The sequence below is a fragment of the Glandiceps talaboti genome, chromosome 7 (genome assembly GCF_964340395.1).
Source record: "Glandiceps talaboti chromosome 7, keGlaTala1.1, whole genome shotgun sequence".
Classification (NCBI taxonomy): Eukaryota; Metazoa; Hemichordata; class Enteropneusta; family Spengelidae; genus Glandiceps; species Glandiceps talaboti.
The window spans coordinates 10,149,597-10,174,448 of NC_135555.1; the positions used below are offsets into that span (position 1 = coordinate 10,149,597).

Sequence of the window (24,852 nt, forward strand, 5' to 3'; positions counted from 1 at the left end):
GAAGAAAAACACACAACAAATCTCAATCGCAAAGAGAGAGACAATAAATCGACACTTAGCTGTAATCCTAGGATCTTTAGGGTAACCAAAGAGCCAACCAAGTGGAAAAAACCAGTGTGTATAATGGAATTGGAGGGAGGTACTTGAAGACAAACACAATATCCGTCTACACACTTGTACGCCATGCGATAAAAGACACAAGTACGCATGCGCTAACTGCCACTTAGGCGGGAGACTAAGCTAACCAAATATGGAGCCAGGTATGGTGGAGGGGGCGGGGCCAAAAATTTCTTGGCATGGATTGGAGGAATTAATGCGGGTTACCCATCAGTATTTTGCCAACAGGTAAGTATCATAGTCGAACAGAATTTGACCACTTAGGTGTGTCACAGAACATTTAATGTCTTGGTAGACGGCATGACTTCTGATCAATGCACTTCACATGCATTACTATAGACACGTACACACGTGAGAATAAGTCAACCTTCTTATTCTATTTTGACCCTCTAGCACGAGGTAACATGCTAATTGCAGGTACAGAGAATTTCAATCTCTAGACATTTACCACTCATTGAAGACACAAGGTTGTATCATTTTACATAAAACCACTGTTCATGTAATATATTAATCACTACTTACAGCTCTGTCAATGGCATTCTCTTTAATACTTTTGTTGGGGTTGCCAATATCTTCAATGATTGTACCCAATTTGTCCATCACTATTTTAATTTTCTGTTCAAAACGAAATTATAAATAAAGTTGTTAACATCATTACAGCATGACTGTAAATTTTAACAAGAATACCAATTCTCAATTCAATGACGAAATATGACTGAAGCTTAGTCTGGTCAATAGGTTGGCTTGAAGTGGTACACAAGGAAGTATAACATGTATATATATATATATATATATATACAGTATGACACACTGCAATCAACTTCAAGGAAAAGTCAAGTCAGACTTATTTCTGCCTACATAGAATACTGTTATAAACTTACAAATGATTTTGAATGGTGGAATAGCACCTTGATAACTTATTCAACTTTGAAATCTTGTTAAGAAACACTTCTGCACTTGATATGTGTTCGGCCATTTTCGGTGATTTCCTGCCAAGGTTTCTTTTGACAATATCATGAATACTCTACTATTCATTAACACAGGCTTAAAATGTTCTGGTGTTACCTAATTATTAAAGTATGTGCAAGAATCCTTTCTCCACTTCCATAATGTTTATTTACTTAATAGCAATACTAAGTCATAATTGAGACTTGCATTACTTCTTCATTAATGAACTCCTGTGTTCATCACAGGCATACATGTTCATTTACATAATGACTTCATTTGAATAATTATGTCTGAAATCCAACTGTGACTAACCAACTTATTGGGCAGATATTGTAAAATCATAGTAACAACTTGATATGGTTATTACTACAAGCAGTGGACATGAGACCTATCAGAGTAACACACTTATGAATCCTCTCACTGACATCAGATTACTTGTCTCTGAGCTCAAACTGTGAAGGCTGTACTTACACTTACACCCACATTTGGCTCTTGCATTGTGGGGTGTTGATCACCAGCTTTCACTGCTGACTCGAATAGTGCTTTCTCATCCATTTTTGCTTTTCGAAAATCCGCTATTACCTCATTCCTTTCCTGAAAAGAACATGTGATAAAATTAACATTCCCTACATTACGTAAATATGCAAGTTAGTGTCATCTAAAAAACAATGGATACCATCAGTGGGAATTGTATATACATACATATGTGTGTGTGCATGCATGCATGTATGTATGCGAGTGTGTGTGTGTGTGTGTGTGTGTGTGTGTGTGTGTATGTATGAATGCATGTCTGTCTCTGTGTCTGTCTGTCTGTATGTATGTATCATATGTATGTATGTATGTATGTATGTATGTATGTATGTATGTATGTATGTGTGTATGTGTGTATGTATGTATGTATGTATGTATGTATGTATGTATGTGTGTGTATGTGTGTATGTATGTATGTGTGTGTATGTATGTGTGTATGTATGTATGTATGTATGTATGTATGTATGTGTGTATGTATGTGTGTATGTATGTATGTATGTATGTATGTGTGTGTGTGTGTATGTATGTATGTATGTATGTATGTATGTATGTATGTGTGTGTATGTATGTATGTATGTATGTATGTATGTATGTATGTATGTATGTATGTATGTATGTATGTATGTATGTAGAATATGATACTAGCAGTAATACAATACATATTGAATAATAATAATAATAATAATTTTGATACATGTACTTTCATGATGTCATTTGTGGGATTCTCACAATCACAATAAGATTCACAAAAGGAATAAAAACAGTCTTGAGTACATTAATACAAGGTACATGTACATACCTTGAAATCATTTATCTTCGTACAACCAACTTGAAATAGAACTCTGCTCTCATGCTGTTTACTTTGTAGATGCTTTTCAAATTCCTAATCAAAATAAAAAGATCCGATGCAATGATGATTTGAATCTATACACATCAAATATTAAACTGTTAAAGGGTTAAGTTTCCTTGAACAAAGTAAGGGCCATAGAACTTCAAAGAGTTTATTTCTAATTTCCGAGGCATATAATTAACTTAATGTTATTAGCTTCAGGGAACACAACATAATCATAACAAATGTTAAATACATAAAAATCAAACAATTTCATTGAGAGGGGATAAATTGCATGCATGGTATGTATTAAAGGCAATTTTAGTATTGATACAAATGTAGAAGGAACTAATTCAGAATAATTAGATATCATATTGTATTATTGTATACATACACAAGCATGTATGCAGACACATACATACATACATACATACATACATACATACATACATACATACATACATACATACACACATACAGACATACAGACAGACAGACAGACAGACAGACATACATACATACACACACACTTACATACATACATACATACATACATACATACATACATACACACACATACATGTACATACATACATACATACATACATACATACATACATACATACATACATACATACATACATACATACATACATACATACACACACACATGCATGTATGCACAGCACGCTGCACATTCACAGACACTCAATAAACAATCATGCATGTGTGCACAAACATACACACATGTATGCACATGCATGCGAACATACATACAAGATACAAACATGCATGTATGCAGAGACGCATAAACCTGCATTTATGCACACATACACACAAACACACTCTCATTTATGTAACACTTCTTATTATCACTGTGACAGTGACCGAATCAATATACAATGTATGTCAACTTACTGCAATGCCCTTTAACTCTATTTTACATATCGTACATCTTATCTGCTGGACTGACATCTAGTCAAAAAATAAATAATAAGAATACAATTCAATGGAGTTCAACTCGACTATTAAAATAGTGATTGACAATATAGAACGGTAATTGCCATGGTCTATTTCATGCAAACATCATGTAAAATATGGTCAGAGCCAAGTAACATTTCAACTGAGAGGGATTTTTTAACATTACATTTGTATCAGCATGTTTTGAATATCTCAGTATATTTTGGACAAGGAATCGTGGACACTAATTTCTACACTTTATCATGATAATGGTTGAACTGTTCATCAGGTGTCCATCAATATAAAGTACCTCCCTCTTAAAAATAATACTCTATTAGTGCCAACCATATAAATAAAAAAGAACATTTTCTTCCTTGAAAGTTGATCATTATAGTCAAACATGGCAAAAAAATACTAGCCAATGATATCTCACATCAATCCAACCCCTTTGAGACACACAACCTATTTCCCAACAAACGTAGCCTCCCAACCTATCTAAAAATACCCAACCCATCTCCTATACCCAACCTAATTCCCACACATCTGTATCAAAACTTGACCTCCAGCTGCACAACCCATCCCCCATACCCAATTCATTTCATCATACCCATGACAACACATCTGCCAACCCATTCCCTACACCCAAATTAACCTCCAGTCTTAAACCAATCTCCAGCCCATTACTATTCTACCTTAACCTCCAATTTCCACCCCATACCCCACCCCTCCTCTCAACCCCATCCCTCCCCTCAACCCCATACCCAACCCCTCCCCTCAACCCCATACCTCACCCCTTCCCTCAATGTTGTGGTAAAAGAAAAGATGTGACTTACTGCTTTCTCATCAGAGCCAGTAACTGCTTGTATTGTTGCCAAATCTTTAAACTGTTGTTTTCTTTGCATATGCCGTTTCCCTAATAGATGTGGCTCAATGGGCTGTATAGTGGAGAATTGAGGAATGAATGAGTAAATGAATGAATGAATGAATGAATGAATGAATGAATGAATGAATGAAGATATATAACCGGATAAATAATACATACACAATAACAAAGTTGGCGGGGCAATATTAGTTGCCCATAACTATTGCTGCCATCGGTGGCGGCCATATTTGATTTCTAATTGGGTCGTTTGTGACTTCTAAACAAAGTGGCAGCATACAGTACATATAGTGTGAACATATACAATACTTTTTCTCACAAAATGATATTAACACAGTGTTTTACCAATATTTATTCCGTTTCAATGGTTATGAGTATTGTAGATAATCTGATGAGAGGAAATTGCACACAATTATATTTTTATTTGTTAACAGCAGTGACAAATCCAATACATGAGTAAGGACACTACTGATAGCAACGTTACTTGAAATGTTCATACCAGTGGCCTAGCCTTGAATCCAGGCAATGGGGATTTTGAATTTTGTTTTCCCTATTCCCATCACCTGGATTCTAGGCTACAGGATGCCAGTGTAGTAAATAGTTTGCAGTATACACTGCATACCGGGGTAGGACCTTTTGTCTTATGCAGATTATTGGACACCACTGTACACTGATCATCTCTCTGCTACTGTACATGATAAATGAGTTTGTGTTTATTCAAAATGCTAGAGATAATATTAAAAGTTGATAATTATTACCAGTGGGACAAGATATTTATCTTCACATATTGAACAGTACCATTCCCTTTCACCTTTCAGTTTAAAGGCTTCATATTTCAACTTCTCCTTTATGGTCACCTTCAAGAAAGAAACATAACATTTCAATATATCTAATTATATCAGGATTGTAGTATTCTGACATGGTGCAAGGAGTGCTTGAAACTTTATCTAAGACTTGATCCACAGAAAATTGCCATTTTTTTCCCTTCTCCTTTGTAGAAGGTCCTAGACCATACTTAGAATGAATGGAAAATCAATCAATTCACCATTACCTACAGAAAAGAGAAATATATTATTTCACATCTTCACATTACAATTGATTGCAGGACCTTGGCTGTTTTAGTTTCAAGTATTCGTTATTTGATAAAAATATTTTAAGACGCTATATTTCATGTTAACAGCGATCTCTAAAGTGAACTTGAAGTATACCAATGTTGCTACGTAAACCATTATTCTACCAATCTTTATGACCTGAGTATTGGTGTTACAGTTCTAATCACTGATACTGATATTACTTAAGAGTGCAAGTGACTGGCTTGAGAGATGTTGGAGATGCAATACCTGACAATACAGTTACATGTACACTATAATCAGATAATGAATATAAGAGTTTGTCCGTAAATACAATATTTAGCATTTTCAGATCTGTTTCTATTCTTTGTGTCATGGACGCCATTATTTGAATGCTTGATAGGGTACATGTATGGGATAAACAAGAGATTAATCTTGAGTGATTAACTGGGCTGGTGCTGTTTGTAGTGTCAGATTGTGTGACATTGACATACATTTTGTAAACAGCCTAAGCTTATGACAAGACCTGTTTGATAAATAACATTACTTGAAAAGACATTCTGGTGGTAACACTGAACTTCACACTGAACAAGCATATATATGAACCATACAGCATGCAAGAATGTATTGCAATGCACATGAATGAATACCCCCAACCCTTTATACACATACATATACACATGTATGGTTGTAAACACATAGACACAGTGACACACACACACATGTAGATGTAAACACAAGTACAAGTTAAAACTGTTTCATCAACAAGGACCAATATGCCATATTCAAGTTAATGAAAGATAAAACGTAAAAATATAGATTGGCCATTATGAACTACTCCTATTTGTTTGGGACAGAGGGAGAGAGTAGTTGAGTGCCATTTCCTTGAGCAAAAGTCCTCCTCAACCAACTCACACTGATCTCTTTCCCGTATCAGATGGTGTTATTGTCAGGAACTAACAGATGCATTTGTTGACCAATTCACAGTCATGTGACCATGGATTGGCATCCAGGATGGCATTGTTGGCAATGCTAATTTTCCTTACTAAGGAGCACCTTGATGCGATGCGTCATTCCAAATGACAGCAAAATGAGTATCCACTATATGGCATATTTTTAGTGCAGTAACAAGAATATGGCTTATTGATGTCAATACCTGACATAGACTACAATGTTGGTACGTAAGTCCAGCTGTGGACCACCAGAAACCTGATGGTTCAGCTGAATCAAAATTGTCTTTCTGAACACTCTATATGCAACACTGATGTATACACTTTTTCAGACCACCTGAAAAGGCCATTAGAAAGGTACACTTACCAGTTATCAGCTCATAGTAGTACCTGATCAAGAAATTCACTTTTCCTGGCTCTTCAGCAAATCACAAAGTAACACATACACTTCTGCAATCCTCAAGATCAAGTGCAACTTGGCTTTTCAAAAGAATGACTTCTGAACTCTTGTAAACTTCCGATTTGGAATTTGCCGGAATATTAACAGAGCATATGAACATCTCTCTTCCTCAAGAAGAGCTGCAATAAAGTCTTATCTTCAAATATGAATGCCAAACTATCTCCAGTGACAGTAACAGTGACAGTAGAACAGACCAGGCTTCTCACCATTTGCCATCATTGGTACACAACAGAGATTTCAAAGGTGAGGTGGAGATGTGACATCCTTTCTGCTATATTACTCTTTCTTCTAAAAATATAAAGTTCATTTGATTGTTCCTATTCTGCAGGTTACACTGTATCTCTTCATTTGATTGTTCCTATTCTTCTGGCTACACTGTATCGCTTCATTTGATTGTTCCTATTCTTCTGGCTACACTGTATCGCTTCATTTGATTGTTCCTATTCTTCTGGCTACACTGTATCTCTTCATTTGATTATTCCTGTTCTTCTGGCTAAACTGTATCTCTTCATTTGATTGTTTCTATTCTTCTGGCTACATCGTCCATCTTCCTCTTAAAATGTTAAGGGTCACGTTTTCCTCTCAATCTGAATATATTAAGTGAAGGAAGACATCATCCTGCCCATCAAAGAATGCCATGTGGTGTCTCACAGTCCAAATTCAAGAATGTGCATTCACACAATAAGCATAAGCCCTTGACGAAGCATTGTATGAGTCAGTTCTGGACTTTTTTAACCTGTCTTGGCATATCAAGCGAAATTGTAATCTTATAACTTTTTGCTGATGGATCCCACTAGGGCAGACATCAATTCTGGATGTGTATACCTGTTTCTTTGATATCCAGCTAAATCTGTAATCTCGACGAATATTTTTTGCTGATGCTCACACTGGAGCAGGATATTATGCTTGGGTGAATAAAGTCGCTGCTCAGATTGGAACTGGTTCCTTCAGATCCTTGAAGTACAACTGTGTCTCATCAGATGAGGAAAAGTTCATGCGTAGAATAGCTAGCAAACTAATTGTGTCTAATATATATTTGTCATGGATGTTCTGGACCATCCAGGTCGAAATCACAACCATCACCTCCATGTATGTCGATGTGAGTTTGCCCTGGCAAAGGATCTCGTCCATTGTACTTTTCAAAACACTTCTACAATTCTTCTACACATATAGGCTCCCCCGATGACTGGCACATACAGTGAAAGTGGTATTCCATTCAGAAATAATTATTCCAAATCTCAGTTTTGTCCTTTATATATAATATTTTTGACAGTAAATAGGATATACATGTATTTGTTCGAGGATTTTTCAAAGTCATTAAATCCTAAACTGTCCATCAAATCTATTCTTCAAAACTATTTGATCTCCATCTGTCCATCAAATCTATTTTTCAACGTCGTCAACTCCTTTGTTGGCAGTATACTGCTAGACAGTAGCTACAAATTTGATGGCTTTAACCTATATCCAGATATGTACATAATTTAATTATGAACTGTTGTTATCTTCAATGAACCACAACATTAACAAAGCCTTTGAGCTTTCTTATTCCTTCAGATGAGCTGCAACAAAATGGTGTCTTCAAATATGAATGCAAAACTATCTTCAAGAAGAGGAGAACAAATCCAGCTTCTACTTAGAAACACAATGGGACACAATCACCTGATATCACTGAGGTAAACATTATAGACTTCAGACGTAATCAGGAGGCAACCCTTTCTACTCTACTCTTCTGACATCATTGGGGTAAACCATGTAGACTTCAGAGGTAATCAGGAGGCAACCCTTTCTACTCTACTCTTCTGACATCATTGGGGTAAACCATATAGTCTCCAGAGGTAATCAGGCGGCAACCCTTTCTACTCTACTCTTCTGACACCATTGAGGTAAACATTATAGACTTCAGACGTAATCAGGAGGCAACCCTTTCTACTCTACTCTTCTGACATCATTGGGGTAAACCATATAGTCTCCAGAGGTAATCAGGCGGCAACTCTTTCTACTCTACTCTTCTGACATCATTGGGGTAAACCATATAGTCTCCAGAGGTAATCAGGCGGCAACCCTTTCTACTCTACTCTTCTGACATCATTGGGGTAAACCATATAGTCTCCAGAGGTAATCAGGCGGCAACTCTTTCTACTCTACTCTTCTGACATCATTGGGGTAAACCATATAGACTCCAGAGGTAATCAGGAGGCAACCCTTTCTACTCTACTCTTCTGACGTCATTGGGGTAAACCATATAGACTCCAGGGGAAATCAGGAGGCAACCCTTTCTACTCTACTCTTCTGACATCATTGGGTAAACCATATAGACTTCAGAGGTAATCAGGAGGCATCCCTTTCTACTTTATTCTTCCATATCTTAAAAATAATAGATATGTTCATCTTGTTATCCCTCTTCCACACTGATTAAGGGATATGTTATCCCTTCTTTTCTTCAAATATTTACATGTATAGCAGGTTTTCTTTTCATTTCTAAAGTATTAGGCCATGACATCATCATGCCCAACAGCGATCTGAATGGGGTGTCTTGTAGTCTGGTACCCCATTCAGAGGATGTAGTTCCATGCATAAATCATACAGGAAAATTCAAAAATCTTGGAAACAGTCTTGGACTTGTATACCCGCCTCAGTAATATCCAGCTGCATTTGTGTAATCTTGCAAAATCTTTATGGCTGATGGATTCCACTGGGGCAGGTTGTTCCAACCATATACTCTAGTAATCAAGTGGTTGGATTTCTTGCGTGAGCAATGTTTCCTCCAGATGTTTGAAGTACGCTCGCTCTTCCTCATTAAGTCTTGTTGTAAGTTGGATCAGCACACGCCAGTGTAGTAAAACAGCTGGTGAATTGATTTCATCAAGTCTGAATTCTGCTGGGATGCTCCAGCCCATCCAGTTTGACATTTTGTCCATTAGCTCCTGGTAAGCTAGAGTGATCCTGTTGTTGCCTGGGATCTCATCTTGTACATGTATTTCATGGTAAACATACTTCCACAGCTCCTCTAAAGGTGCCCCTGGTCTGATTACATAGTCAGTCAAATACTGTAGTCCATCCAGAATGAGATGTACATCCTCTCTCTCTAGCTCTTTTCCTAAAAAGTATTTTTCCCATAGGAATTTGGGGATGTGTTCATTGAAGCAATGAAGTTTTAGCCTCTCTGGACAATGACCATGACATTCAGGAAGAGGACACATTGTGGTCGTTGTAGTACCTTCAAAATCCTGTTGTCTTTCTTCTTCTGAGAATTCATCATACATATTATCAAGCCTCTGTGGTGTTCTCGATCTTCTAGACTGGGACTGCCATTGTTGTGTTGGTGATGTATGCCTGGAGTACCTCTCTTGCCTTGATGGGCTATATCCACCTCTGGACATGGACTTCTGGCTTCTTGACTCATAGTACCTCTGTTCTGTTGGGGTTCTACTCCTTGCGTGTTCCATTTGTTCTTGTGGGCTATATCTACCTCTGGACATAGGACTCTGACTTCTGGACTGCTGTTTTCTTTGTGGTGTTGGGGATCTACTAACTTGGTACTCCTCTTGCACTGGTGGGCTATATTTACTTCTAGATAAAGACCTTTGGCTCCTTGACTGGGAATGCCTCTGGGGTGTTGAGGATTTGTTCCGCAAGTGTTCTGTTTGCCTTGGTGGGCTATAGCTACCCCTGGACACAGACCTCTGGCTTCTGGACTGGTGATGCCACTGGGGTGTTGGGGATCTACTCCTGGAGTATTCCTCTTGTTGTGGTGGGCTAAATCTACCTCTGGACATTGATCTCTGGCTTCTGGACTGATGATACCTCTGTGGTGTTGGAGATCTACTCCTGGAGTATTCCCCTTGTTGTGGTGGACTATATCTACCTCTGGACATAGATCTCTGGTGTCTGGACTCATCATACCTCTGTGGTGTCGGTGATGTACTTCTTGAGTTTTCCCTTTGTTGTGGTGGGCTATATCTAGGTCTGGACATATGACTCTGACTTCTGGACTGATGGTGCCATTGTGGTGTTGGGGATATACTAACTGGGTATTCTTCTTGCCTCGGTTGGCTATGGCTACCTCTAGACATAGAGCGCTGACTTCTTGACTGTGAATGCCACTGTGGTGACAGGGATCTATTTGATGGGTGTCTGTCTTGCCTTTGTGGACTATAGCTACTTCTAGATACAGATTTCTGACTTCTAGTCTGATAATGCTGCTGTGGTGTTGGAGATCTACTTGCTTGCTTTTGTAGGTGATAGGTACTTTTTGACTGAGACTGCTGGCTTCTGCCTTTAGTACGTCTTTGTGATGATCTGTGGTTCGAATGTTTCCCTCGTCTTTGTGACCTGGACCTGCTCCTTGACCTAGAATTTCGGTTTCTAGTCTGATAATTCCTCTGTGGTACAGGTGAATGCTGCCCAGAGACCGTCCTTTGCCTTGGTGAGTAAGACCTGCTTCTGGATTTGGATCGTACGTCTTGAGATTGATGAGAAACATTGGACATTGTCCATGATTGATAGTAATTGTCAGTTTCCTCAGAGTAGGGCACTGCGTTCTCAAAATAGCTGCTCTCATAGTTGTCCTGCTGGCTTGGGTTCTCGCCAATCTGTTGCATCTCCGGCTGTGCACCTGCCTGAATGGTTATGGAATGAAGAATGGAGAGAGGTTTATTTTCATTCGTTATCATCAAATAAAGACAATGTCATATAGTGCTCAGTTTGTATCAACTGAAGACTGGGTATGATAACAGAAAAGACCTTTGTAACATGAACATATTCATTGAAGTATTCCAATAAAACATTGTCAGATAGGCAGAATTATTAATCTTAGTAAAACCTATAGTTAAATGTTACGTGTATGATGAAATATCAAGTAAACAGTACATGCAGAAATGTCTCTCTGTTTGCCCTTGTTTGTTGCCAAAGTAAATGCTTTGGTATGTATTGTTTTGTATTCACAAAAGTCATTGCCAACTGATCCTTGACACAAGGCAAATGTTCAGTGGTCATCCCATATGCAAGTCCAGATGAAGCGATCTACATGTATGTCTGTTGACAAACAAGATGTGTCATGTTAAAATCACTCTGTAACTATTGGTGCAAGTTCTTACCATTCACAAGTTCTGACCACATTTGGATTATTTGCATGATGCTACAGTTTACTTTAGGAGAAGGGTTTTTGTAAATCATATAAATTTCTGCTAAGAAACAAATTTTTGCTTGAGCATACTTAGTTACTAACTAGGTTTTCATGTTTAGAATTCTTGCTACATATGACATGCAAACACTACTTGCTGGTACTCATAAAGATGAAAGGTTGTAAAAGTAAGCATGTAGGAGCACCACATTTTTTGACCTGAGAGAAGAGCCATGGTAGACTTATTTGAAAAATTGCCACTTCTCAGTGTTTCACAGCTGAAGTCACTGACATCCTTAGCCAGTCCAAATAGTTCTGATTATTTTGTTATTGATGGTGAAATTCCGTAGGATCTTCCAAAGTCGTTATAGAATGCTTTTGTTGAGCACTTTCTGCAATCAGGGTTCATACACTTGGAGCAATAAAAATTCCAGGGCTTGCCACAGGTTTTCCAGGGGTATTCGTATTGATTTTGGTCATTTTCCAGGGGTGTTGATCTTTTATTCAATGACATCTAATTCTGTGTCATGGACGAGATGTCAGGATGCCTTGATACTTGTTACAATGTTACAATAATCGTACTAACAGACCTACTGTTACAATGTATGATGATTGTTGCGTCGCCGAAATGACAGCCGAAGTACAGTAGCAATATACATAGTACGCAAGATCAAAACAAACATTGCAGCGCCCAGTCAACTGCACACGCACATAATTTTGTGGGCAAATTATCTCACGGAACGATTGTTTGACTGTCTGGGTTGGCGAGAATTTTGATTCACCAGCGTGGCAAAAGACTTTGAAAATAGTTTTGCTATTTCACATACCAGTGTTCTGATTCATATGAATGGGTGGCTAGAGCACAGACAGAAAATTCAATCAATCGCGATCATTTTCCAGGGATTTCCAGGGGTAGGGAGCATTTTTGCAGGGTTTTCCAGAGAGGGTTTGAAGTTCCTGGGTTTTCCAAGGTTTTCCACAGAGGGTTTGGAATTCCTATGTTTTCCATGGACGGTTTGAAATCCCAGGGTTTTCCAGAGAGGGTTTGAAATTCCAGGGTTTTCCAGTGTTTTCCAGGTAGGGTTTGAAGTTCCAGGGCTTTCCAGGACTGTGCGAACCCTGTGTAATGCTATGTGGTTGGCATCCCTAAACAAAGGTTTAGCTCTCATTTTGCTCATGTCGAGTGTTCTGAATCATATGACTGGGTGGCTAGAGTACAGACAGCGAAGTCAATCGATCACGATCATTTTCCACAGGTTTCCAGGGGTAGGGAGCATTTTTCCAGGGTTTTCCAGAGAGGCTTTGAAGTTCCATGGCTTTCCAGAACCGAGCGAACCCTGTGTAATGCTATGTGGTTGACATGCCTGAACAAAGTTTCAGCTCTCATTTTGCTAATGTCGAGTACCTTCAAACAGCGACACTTCTCAACAAGTACTGACAGACTAGATTTGCATGTAAGTGGTCTAATCCCCAGGATACTTTCATACGAATGTGAACGGGGATGTGCCACCAAAATGGTTCACTTCTTTTGGGAAAATCATGAGCCAAAAAAAGGGTCCACCTTTCCGTCTGAAAATTCCCTAACCATGGGCACAATAAAAGTGTGTACCTATTACATGCTTAACAATTGTCATGAATCCATGAGGAAAAGCTAAAACTACCTTCAAAAATTCATAACAATCACCACATGTCTAGCAGCATCTAGTATTTTACTGTCTTCATCATGTTATGGTAAGCAACTTCTACTGTCAATTGTTCTCACAAATAATTAAGGTAATTGGTCAGAAATTGCTGGCCCAGCAATGCCCGTGTGAGGTCCATACAGCAATAACATACATCGTTGACTTCACAGATCATTCATATGGAAATTTACTGTTCAGTTGACATGAAACTTTCATCACAGACTTAAGTGAATTGATGAGTGAAAAAATTATTGCTGGGTGGAAGACAGATTCTAGAAAAAAATGTTAAATTTGGTCATATTTTTGGAAATAAGTCAGTGAAAATATTGCCAAGCATTGCCTGTAAATGTGTTATGCATATACCAGTACACAGAAATGTAACCTAGACACACTCAAAACAACATACTAACCATTTTCATATATTATTATGGACATTCGCTTTTCCTGTCTAACATCGGTTCGATAAAATATCAGTAAGAATTGTGCAAACCAAGAATTTATAACATTGGACCGATGTTAGATAAGAATAAGCCAGTGTCCTGTTAATTCACATTAAAAATATATGAAAATGGTTCATTTCAGACATAAAATCTTATCATTTTCAACTCATGAGGTAAATTGTGGAAATCAGTAATGATTGGTCTGATCAAATCATGGAAAGCAAACGTCGATAGGTCAGATGTCGGAGAATTACCAGAGGATTACATTAGGATTCGGTTACCTCCCACTAACCAGCAAAATTGAGTCAAAATTTCCATGTGGGATTAGTCTGAATGTGGAAAAATCAAGCCGAGCAATGTCAAAGATGAAGACATATTTTAATAAATATTCATGAGCGTTCACAGCTGACACCATAGCCAGTGCAGTAGAAGTAGCTCTGTACATGGTGAAGTTGTTTACTTGGCTTTTCAGTCGTAACATCGACGGAATTTTGAAAGAGTTGTGCAATAAATAAGATTTTTTTTTGTTGGGAATCATAATTCTTGTGTATATATTCTGGTAAGGATCGGAAACATTGGAACACCTGTTTGTCCTCCCTCACTGTGTGCTGTGCTTGCTGACAGACAGACAATTGACATATATTCAAATGACAAGTTCAAAGTCGATCTCAGTCAAAACACTTCACAGTGTCAGATTAAACTGGAATCAGTTGAGTTGATAGCTGAGCGATTACCTTAAAAAGTAACAAATAAAATTATGGGATTGTCACAAACCATAAATATTAGTACGTATTTGGTAAACTATGAATTTTATAACAAATTGACACAACTAAAACAATTATTACATGGGTTTTAAATGTTAAATAAGCTTGAATCGACAGTTATTCTCAGTGAGTAGAAAGACAACATCAAATGAACACTACAGAATGAAAGTAATCTAATGTGTACTCGCATGTGATACGAATTATTTTAGTAAGTACCCCAGTAATTAGCATATGTGAGGGCTGCCCTTTGTATTGGAAAGGTGAGGATGATGTTAAATTTTGTGATGTTTGAGAGTATAAGATTTCCTCATTCCATAACCTGGCATGTGCGAAGTCAAAATGTTATCTGAACGGGTTAAACAGACAATCAGAATTAGGATATTAACTTCAGTCACTGCTTTTCATAGAAACTGAAAAAAAATTACATAAATACACCAACCAAAAATACTGCCAATGGCAATGTGCACAACAGAAATCCAATGTCTGACATACACAAGCGGTGAGAGAAACACACTTTAAACATGAAAACCCCCCTATGGGATAATAGAACATCCCATGGGCTTTAGCCAAGTGATTATGTAACACTATATAACCATACCTCATAGACTTCCGAAAAGAAGGACTGTTTTGATCAAAAATCTTGAAAACCACTGATCAGAGTTTTCATTTGAACAATTTTTCATCTAGACACCCAAAAGTAATGTCTCCATCAAATCTCAAGGCAATCGGTCAGGCAGTTTTTGACAAAGTCATTCACATAGACACACACACACACACACACACATTTCAACATGCCATTATCACTACTGAACCTCAGTTTAGTTGTGCTAAAAATGTTGTTTTCTGTACATACACGTGTACATTGTATAAATGTTTCAGTGAATAAGATTGCAAATCTGGCACAATATACTACCTCATCTTGACTACCAGACCTCAGGCTTCTATATTGTTTTTTAATGATTGGTACAAAGTCAACTAAGTGTCCCCTGCTGTGTCACCAATTTGAATTTTTAATACTGATCAACCCGAGAGTCTGGTACTAAGACAAACCAACTTCCTAAATGTATACTCACTGGCATCGCCTCCAGTTCTGGATATCTAGAATCCAACTCTGCCATCCTCACAGCCTGCATGTGTTTTTTACCTGCCAAGTGTTGTTTAAAACTCTGCGAAAGAGAAATTTGGAATTGGTTGTAAACAAAATTTTTTACAAATGAAATTAACTCATACAACAACTTTCTGGTGTGCCAATGGTCACAAAATTAGTTTTTTATAAACCACTTACTATTATTTCCCTCCTGTTACCAGGGTTACTAAATACTCAGTATTAGGTAAATTCTTTCGCTAGAGAGTCTAGATGTGACTTATTTGCTTTCCATTAGCTTTGAAGTTACAAATCTTTCAAAAACTTTAATTGGAAATATAACGAGGCGTAACTATCTGTGACTTCCTTGCTTTCCATAAGCTAGTGTTATGAATCATTCAAACACACTGAGAATGGTAAATACTAGGCTAGAGAGTTCATCTGTCACTTATTTGCTTTCCATTAGCTCTGAAGTTACAAAACTTTCAAAAACTTCAATACGAAATATAATGAGGTGTGTTAGTACCAAGTTTCATTGTCTACTAGTACCAATACCATAGCTCCCTTTGTGGTAACGACTTGATGATATTCATTACACCACTGCATCCTAATCTCCATTTTAACATATACATGTGAATTTTCATTCAAACCAGGTCACATTGGTCGCACTATGGTATTAGCAAAGTAACTGTGACACCAGATAGTTTATCGGAGATGGTGACTTACCAGCTTTCCATATGCTGTGATATTACAAACTTTGCAATACTTTGTAGCCTCTTCCATAGCCTTCTGGTGTGCCCTTTCCTTTCTAATTTTCTCCTCTTGGAGCTTCATATTAGCCTCTTTGATAGCCTTTCTTTCTGCCAACATCACTCTTTCCTTGACATCACGTCGTGGTTCTGGTTTGATGTCAAGCAGACTAGGTAATTCTTCCTGTGATACCTGACTTGTCTTTCCAGAGGATGCTTGATGCTATACAATAAAACAAATTATTAGATGTTATCCCCAATTTTTTTCTTCGTTCAGCCAAGGAAAAGACTTGTGACCTAAGGGGTCTTTGTCACTACGAGTCTAGTGACACCAGTGGCTGAATGAAGAAAAATATTGGAGAATAACATAATTATGCCAGCACCAGTAATATCACAGAAAAATTGGGGAAAGTAATGGTAATTTTGAATGTTTTGACTCCAATTTCCAACACACAAGAACCAATGACGTAGACACACATTGTCGTGACATGGACGTGCATTGTCGTAACTTAGAACTAGAGTATATATTCCATATTTTTAGTTCTAAATAGCTTGGTATAATAGTTGTAAAATATATATATTATATCTTGTATCAACTTACAAATGTAGATACCCACATTCCTGGAAATAAAGGCATTTCTTGTAAATTTAGAGTTCTGTAGGATCATTCCAAAATTTTCCCTTAAGTTATATTTACCTAAATTGAATATGAATGCCAAGACAAACCAAGTTGAAACTTTGTTCATTGCAAGTCCTTGCCATGGGAACACACTGTGTCATGGGAGTTAGCAGACATGCATCCATACGCAATAGCAGAACATAAATAGTCATGATTGCTTAAATTTAAGGTAATGAGCACCTACGAAACCACTATAGCATAAACATAGCCATTATGTCTTTGAATCAAGAAGTTATCCACCTTTCTTGTATTGGGTAGGATTATCATCTGATCCTCAGATGCAAATGTCCATATTGTATCAGTACAATATTCCACTTACTCAATTTGCAACTTTTTTTTTAAAGAAGAACCACGTGAGAACACCCAATATTAGTTATGCAGTACATGTACATGCATATTCATTGAATCGTTTGATTTAATAAGGTTGGTAGGAAAAAGGGTGTGAGTGGCAGTTTCACATACATTGCAAGTTATGCAACCATAATTTTCTTTGGAACCCTGGTAAGTGACCAGAGAATTCTCAGAGATTTTACCTACTAACTGCCCTTAGTAAAATCCTGGGTGAAAGTAGTCAACAAAATATATACATATAATACATGTACATATGCAAAAAAAAACGTAGGAGCAAATGAGCATTAAAATCATGAAAAGGTACCGTAGTAAATAGAGAATACCCAGGGGTGAACAAATCATTTTGTGAACAGGTGGTCGCCGGACCAGTACCTTAAAAAATCCAGTGGTCCTGCTGAAAGAAAGTGGTCCCAGGTCCCGCTAATGTGAAACATTAAATCTTACCTATGAATCTGTATATTCAGACAACTTTTTAACACAGTTATTAACAGTAAGGTACTGGTCCGACGGACCAGACAAGGTAAAATTTGTGTGGTCCGCCCCAAAAAAAATCGCTAGACCCGGACCCAAGACCAGTGGATTTGTTCACCCCTGATACCCCTTGTAGTTCGTAGACTCTGGGTTCATAACTACACATACTCATAGTGTCAAAAGATTCTTGGACACGAATCCCAAATGTTTGCGGACATATCAATACTGACAACACAGCAAAAATTTCGGCACTTGCTTCCAAAGAATTGTTTTACTTTGTTTTCATTTGTAACTTGTATCACTAGATGTTGGGAAGACATTTTAAAATAAAGCTCAACTATCCCACTATACTGGCTCTCATTGCAGGTCAATCATTTAGATAATTCAAACGGCAGACTTGTACATCATTTCATATTTTTGATAACAAGAATACTATGGCATATTAGAGTTTGGGGTAGTAACAAGGTGGTATTACCCTATTGGTAGCTGTCTATGTGAAAATGTTTCAGTTTTCACAAAAGCACGCATCCAATATGGGTAATTTTCACATATGAAATGATATGAATGGTATGAGGTATGAATAAGTCTGAAATGCTTTGAAAAGTAGTCCACAAAACTAGGTCGTCATACTTTAGAAAACTTTCCTGACAAAAATAAGAAGGGACTAACATGTGCATACACGGGTCTGTCCAATTTATGATTCTGATTATTATATGATTTCTATGTTAGAAGTCTACTGGCAGTATATGTACGGTTCCTGGACTTAAAATCTGTTAACTTTATAACCAAAATTAGAAGAAGTAAAAATGTGACTGTACCCGATCTTGTCGTCGTCTCTTAGAATCACTGACTGAACTCTTTCCTTCAGGCTGTGCTGACCTTTTAGTCCCAACTCGGGACTGTTGTCGATTGCTTCCACCTTCATACATCTGTTGTACAGCAGATTGACTAAAGACTCCAGGCACCATCATCTGCATTTGAGATTGCACATTTGATGGCATATTGACTCCAGGGACAAGATCAGCCATACCTAATTGGCTTGCTTGGATGAGATGAGTAGGAGGTTCCCCTAATAATCCTGGACCAGGGTTGAAAGTTGTGTCATGACTAGATGACACTTTCAGAGGGATCACTTGTTGCCTCTGCTCTTGCCATTGGTGGGCACTGATCCCTACACTAGGCTGTAAGTATTGCGTACCTTCTTGTATATGTCCATAGTAGTGTGGTAATTGCTGGCCACTGCTGGTAGAGCTAACCTCTTTGTGTTGTCTTTGTTTCTGCCTATGGCTGTCACTGCTTCCTACGATTTTCTCTTTTCTCTTTTCTTCAATTTTCCCTTTTCTTTTTTCTTCATGTTGGCCACGTTCTCGCCTTTGATGGCCACTTGTCCTCGAGCTTTTCTCTTGCTGTTGCTTTCGTTCTTCCCGTCGAAGACCACTACTTCTCAAGCTTTCCCCTTGCTGTCGGCTGCGCTCTTGTCGTTCTCGGCCACCACTCCCAGAGTGTCTCTCATGTGAATGGTGACGATGACTTTCTGAGCTTTTCCCCTCCTTATGTTCTTGTAATTTATGGCTATCAAGCCCATAATTTGTCATCATTTGAGGACTTACAGCACTAGAAATATCTCGGGGAAAGGTTTGTTCAATAGTTTGTTGTGTTGTTGGTGACAGCATTTGAGGATTACGTAGACCTAGATCCCTGTCTTGGTTTTGTCTTTCAAGGAGTTCAACCTGTTTACTAAGGCTATAGTAAGTATCCTTGTACTTTTGGATAGTAATTGGATCAACATTTCCTGCTGCAATCCTCATCTCAATCAACGACATCATCTGTTTTACTGACTTCAACTCTGAACTATTGTTACCATCTTCACCAGGATTGCGCTCACTACCTCGATCATGTGACTGTGAGCCATGGCCATAATCAAATACCTCCTGATTTTGTGGACTTTCATACTCTGACAACTGAGACATGAGGTCTCTCAAACGAGAAGTATTGGCCCTACTTAAATTGCCATGAGCAAGAATATGCTCTAAAAAGTCTTTTTGTTGCTGCATTCTTTGCATCATTTCAAACCGAGATGGCTGTTCTTGATGCTGATCTTTGGTATCGACTCTTTGCTGATACTGTAATGTTTCAGGTTGTGGAGAGAGAAATCTCTCTTGTGAAATATCAGGAGGAGGGTGGGATTGTACGTGTCTTTCGGCCATGTCTTGATCTTGGTATGCCACTCGGCTGTCCATCTGTTGCTGCATCATTGACATCAATTGCTGCAGCTGGTTTTGTGACACATTCCGGCCTGTCTGACTATTTTTAGCCATTATATTGATTAGTTGTTCACCAAGCTGTTGGGCAAGTTCTTTTGGAACAGAATCGAGGATATTACCTCTGTCTTCTCTGGGTAAATTTTGACTATGACGACGCTGACCAAACTCATGACCTACAATTATATAAGAGAAGGATAAGTTAATGAAGCAATGTTAGCGTATGACTGCATACACATCTTTCTTTACACATAGTCAAACGTATTGATAATGCTATGTGTGACACAGGAATATCAAATAATATTTGACTTTGTGTAATGAGGACAAAATGTGCATGGAACAATTAATTTATAATGGTTTAGCCAGATTAGATACAAACCCTTCTTGATATTGCCGGGAATAATTCTGGTAACTCTTCCTTCATGGTTGTACAAATGAGCAGTGTAACTGGATATACAACTATCATCCATCAACCCCATATGCAAAGGTTAATACTTGGATAAATACAGGTACATATCGCTTGGTTCAATGTAGTAAATTTAACACTGGGACACAATTTCAAAACAAAATAAACTGGATGGTTCCCACTGCAACGGCATTATGGACTGAGTTCTTGGTCTTCATTTTTAGCTTATAGAAAGGTCTTTCAATTGGAAATACATGTACATTATTTGGACATTAATTTAATGCAGCTATTATTTTTCTTGGCTACCATATTCTTGGAGCTGTTCATTGTCAACAGCTTTATCTCAAGGTCACCACTGATGTTAAGGTAAAGTCCCTGTCAATGTTATTGTTATTGATAATGCTGAGGGTGTAGTTGTAGCAGGCCATTTGAAATTTAAGAGGTATGCACATGTACATGTAGTGAACAAATCAGCCACTGTGCATTTTAGCAGCACTGTACATTCTATATGTAGCAATTACAATGACAGCTCTTGCACAATCTAAAGCTGGGTAAATTGTATGGGGGAGGGGGCTGATAAACTTGATAGATTTCATGTCCTAGCTGTCCCAATGGAAATGCTATAGATTACTTTACAGTTCACTTCAGAAAACATGATATGCCTTGAAGGATTGTGTAAATAACAACAAAATGGTTTTGTGTATTTATACAAATTTTGATGGATAAAAGTTATGGACATGGACTCAGGACTCAGGACTCACAGTAATTTACAATTGAAAATTAGTAGAACTCTTCATTTGTAAGAGAGAAGTAGCTTCTTTCTTCCCTTTTTTTTTTTTTTTTTTTTTTTTTTTGGGGGGGGGGGGGGGGGGGTTGTATGTAGGTGATTGTTTTACACCTGCACCTATGTCACCTACTATCTCTTGTCTGGCTGGAATGTGAGCATAAAATGCAACAATCTTGTTGGGTAAACAATACACCTCAAAAAAAGTGACCATGTACTTCCCAGGACCCTGCTTCAAATAATAAACATTTTTTTTTTCATTATACTTGTCACAACAATTTCTTTCTGATGCAACTGAAAAGAGAAAAGAATTCAATTTTTTTTTTCTGAATATCAACTGGCATTGTTTCCTTTCCAAGTTTGTTGGTCAGTCTGGTGTGGGTTTGGTTTTTTTTTTTCGTTTGTTTTCATGTTAAAAAATCTGCAATTTCCCCATCTGTACAGCTGTAATATTGAGTAAGCTGAGCTCCTGGTCGAAACTTCGGATGTAATAAATAAACAAACAAATGAGTTACGTAAGGATTGTTTCTCAGTGAAATATGGAATAAACTTGAACTCTACACGCCAACACTTACAACATAGTATTAAATCATGTTGTGACTTCCTCGACAACTTGAACAAGGTCCAGTGCAAGATGTGATAGTAGCTAAGTTAGCCATTTGAATCATATGCATTTTCATGATTTTGAGAAATTGAGAGTTATATACACCTACATTCAAATCAACATAAACATCAGAGATGGGTGAAAGGTTCAGTGCACCTACGACCTTTCCATTATTAAAATAAACGGAGTGTCTGGTGACCAGCGCTTGTCAGCAGCATATTGTTCTCGTGACAAGCGCCGGGTGTACGTGTGTACTACAGCCTGGTCGACGTCAACATGTGCGCTAGTAGTTACTGACCCGTACCTTTGACACAATTAAGTCCTGGAATGGAGTAACACCGCCACCGAGTCGTTTTCCTGTAGTAGTTTCAAGTTTCCCACCCCAGTTTTAATAGTACTTGAGATTTAATGTTTATTTCACGATTCGGCATTTAACTTGCGCGGCCGGTGAGCTGTCGTCAGCTGTTCAGGTCAAATGTCATTACTTTGAGGCCATCATTGCACATGGGATAAAACAAGTAAAAAGACCATGCAACACCACAAAAACTATACGCGTTTTACCTGTCCTTCACAATAATGAATGTTATTGATGCAACAAACTTTAGTTGTTTTAGATTAATTACCTTTACACGTTGTACGTAGTACTACATCACATATGCGGCCATGGCCATGTGTGTACGCGACGGACTTCGCGGTTGTTGGAAAAAACAGGAGCTATCACACGTAAATTAACAGTTTTAAGAACTGATGGTGTTTGATAAAGTGATAAAGTGCAATCAATTTCAAGGGTAATAAGAACGTTTACTTGACGCCGAAACACATCATAATGGATGTCAAAGGTCACGCTTGTCAGCAGCATATTGTTCTGGTGACAAGCGCTTGTCAGCAGACTCGGCCTAAAATAAAACATTGACAGTAATTCTCATTTTTTGCACATTAGTCTATAGTTATTTATGTTCTATAGTTATTTATGTTCTTCGAGTGCTTCACATCTGAAGTGACACTATGCGTCTTCGCAGACTAGACGTACGCGTACGAACGAACGAAAACGCCTGTTGACTGACAACATGTGCTGCGCACAACTTAACCATGGATATGTATTAGTGATAATACATCCATGGCACAACACACTGTCTGCGGTGTCTAAAACCGCGTGTACGGCATAAATCTCGCGGAATCGGCTTCTTTAACATTATTACGTCCACAATGTATTCCTTTGATAACGATTCGTAAAGAATTACGCATTCATATTTATGTTACCTCTCATTTCTGAGTCCAATTCGGCGAGGAACTCCTCGTACGTTTGGTCCAAGTTCCGTCTCTTCGCCATTTTATATGCTGAGTGTTATTTCTTTCCTCAAACAAATGTCATCAGTGCACACTAGAGGGCTCGATATGTCGGAAATGTTGACTTGAATTTTTATTTTCGCGTTTAGTTTAGTTCTCATCCGACAAAAACTATTTTACTTTTTATATAATCTATTTTGTAACCCTAAGGCCTATTATTAACTATTAAAAGAAAAAGAAATTGTTTGGTTCCGGTTACCCCACCTATTTTTTCACTGCGACCCTAAACATTTTTTATGAGTAAACATTCAAAAAAAGTATGCAAATACCCCTAGCAACCATGACTACGCCCATAGTAACAGCCAAATTAGAGCGTTGAAAACTGTTGTTACGGTTTTACATGCACTAATTTGAATATTTGTGTTACGTTCAGTCGGAAGGCAGGTAATTTGTATCCGACACAGAGCAACTAATTTGTGTCCAACACTGAGCAACTTATTTGAGTCAGACACGAGCATCTGTGTCCGACACTGAGCATCTAATTTGTGTCCGACACTGAGCATGTTTTGAGTCCGACACTGAGCATCTAATTTGTGTCCGACACTGAGCAACTTATTTGAGTCTGACACTGAGCATCTATTTTGAGTCTAACACTGAGCATCTAATTTGTGTCCGACACTAGCACTGAGCAACCATGAAGAGACCTCGGTTGTGACAAAAGGCTGAGACCACGAATGTTTCACCAAGTAACAACTGATCTTATGAAAGCTAATGTAAGAAATCAACTCGCCTCATATATTTACCTTTCCATGATTTCAACTATGCTTGCTCGCTCATCGATGTGAGTAGAGAAATCACCAACAACCAGACTGTCATCAACACATTCGAACTTGCTAATTACCTGTTACAAGACACTCACACATGAAGAAAAAAATAACATTAAAAAATCTACCTACCCCAACTATTGATTCTAAAATCGGAAGCACTAAGATCTAATCTAGTTGCAAAAGCTGATTTTTAAATTTGAAAATAAGTATATTAATTTTATTTGGCAAAAAAAACAAAAACAACAACAACAAATACATTATCTTTGATGATGGTGGCACCAAAAAAGTTTTAAAAGACTTATTTCCATTAATATTGTTGTCCTCTAACATCAAAACTGTGCCAAGGGACTTGTAATGATATTGAAAATACAAAACAGACTAGACAATATACAAGTGAATGAAGCAGAAAGTAGGTCTATTGAAAATAAATAAACTCACTTTCTTCAAAATCAAAAGATGGTTAAAAATGCTTCATTAATTAGAATAAACAGGTTATACTGTAATCTACAACAAAAATTACGCTCCAAACGCGTATAAACTGAGATTGTTGGTGTCCCTTTAAAAAAGCATTGCCTCACTGGAGGAAATAACTGACA

At 37.8% G+C, this 24,852-nt stretch overlaps 1 protein-coding gene across 1 annotated transcript in view; it reads right to left on the bottom strand.

Annotated features, from left to right (window-relative positions):
• The window catches only part of LOC144437896 (uncharacterized), a 34,582-nt gene extending 11,110 nt beyond the window's left edge, over positions 1-23,472 (bottom strand). The window contains exons 1-10 of the mRNA XM_078126927.1: positions 23,403-23,472; positions 18,906-20,524; positions 16,564-16,809; positions 15,827-15,919; positions 5,024-5,122; positions 4,219-4,320; positions 3,344-3,400; positions 2,396-2,479; positions 1,537-1,659; positions 640-732 (exon numbers count right to left, since the gene is read on the bottom strand). Coding sequence (XP_077983053.1) covers positions 640-732; positions 1,537-1,659; positions 2,396-2,479; positions 3,344-3,400; positions 4,219-4,320; positions 5,024-5,122; positions 15,827-15,919; positions 16,564-16,809; positions 18,906-20,524; positions 23,403-23,472 — 2,586 coding nt within the window. The remainder of the gene's footprint in view (positions 1-639; positions 733-1,536; positions 1,660-2,395; positions 2,480-3,343; positions 3,401-4,218; positions 4,321-5,023; positions 5,123-15,826; positions 15,920-16,563; positions 16,810-18,905; positions 20,525-23,402) is intronic.
• Positions 23,473-24,852: the final 1,380 nt, after the last annotated feature.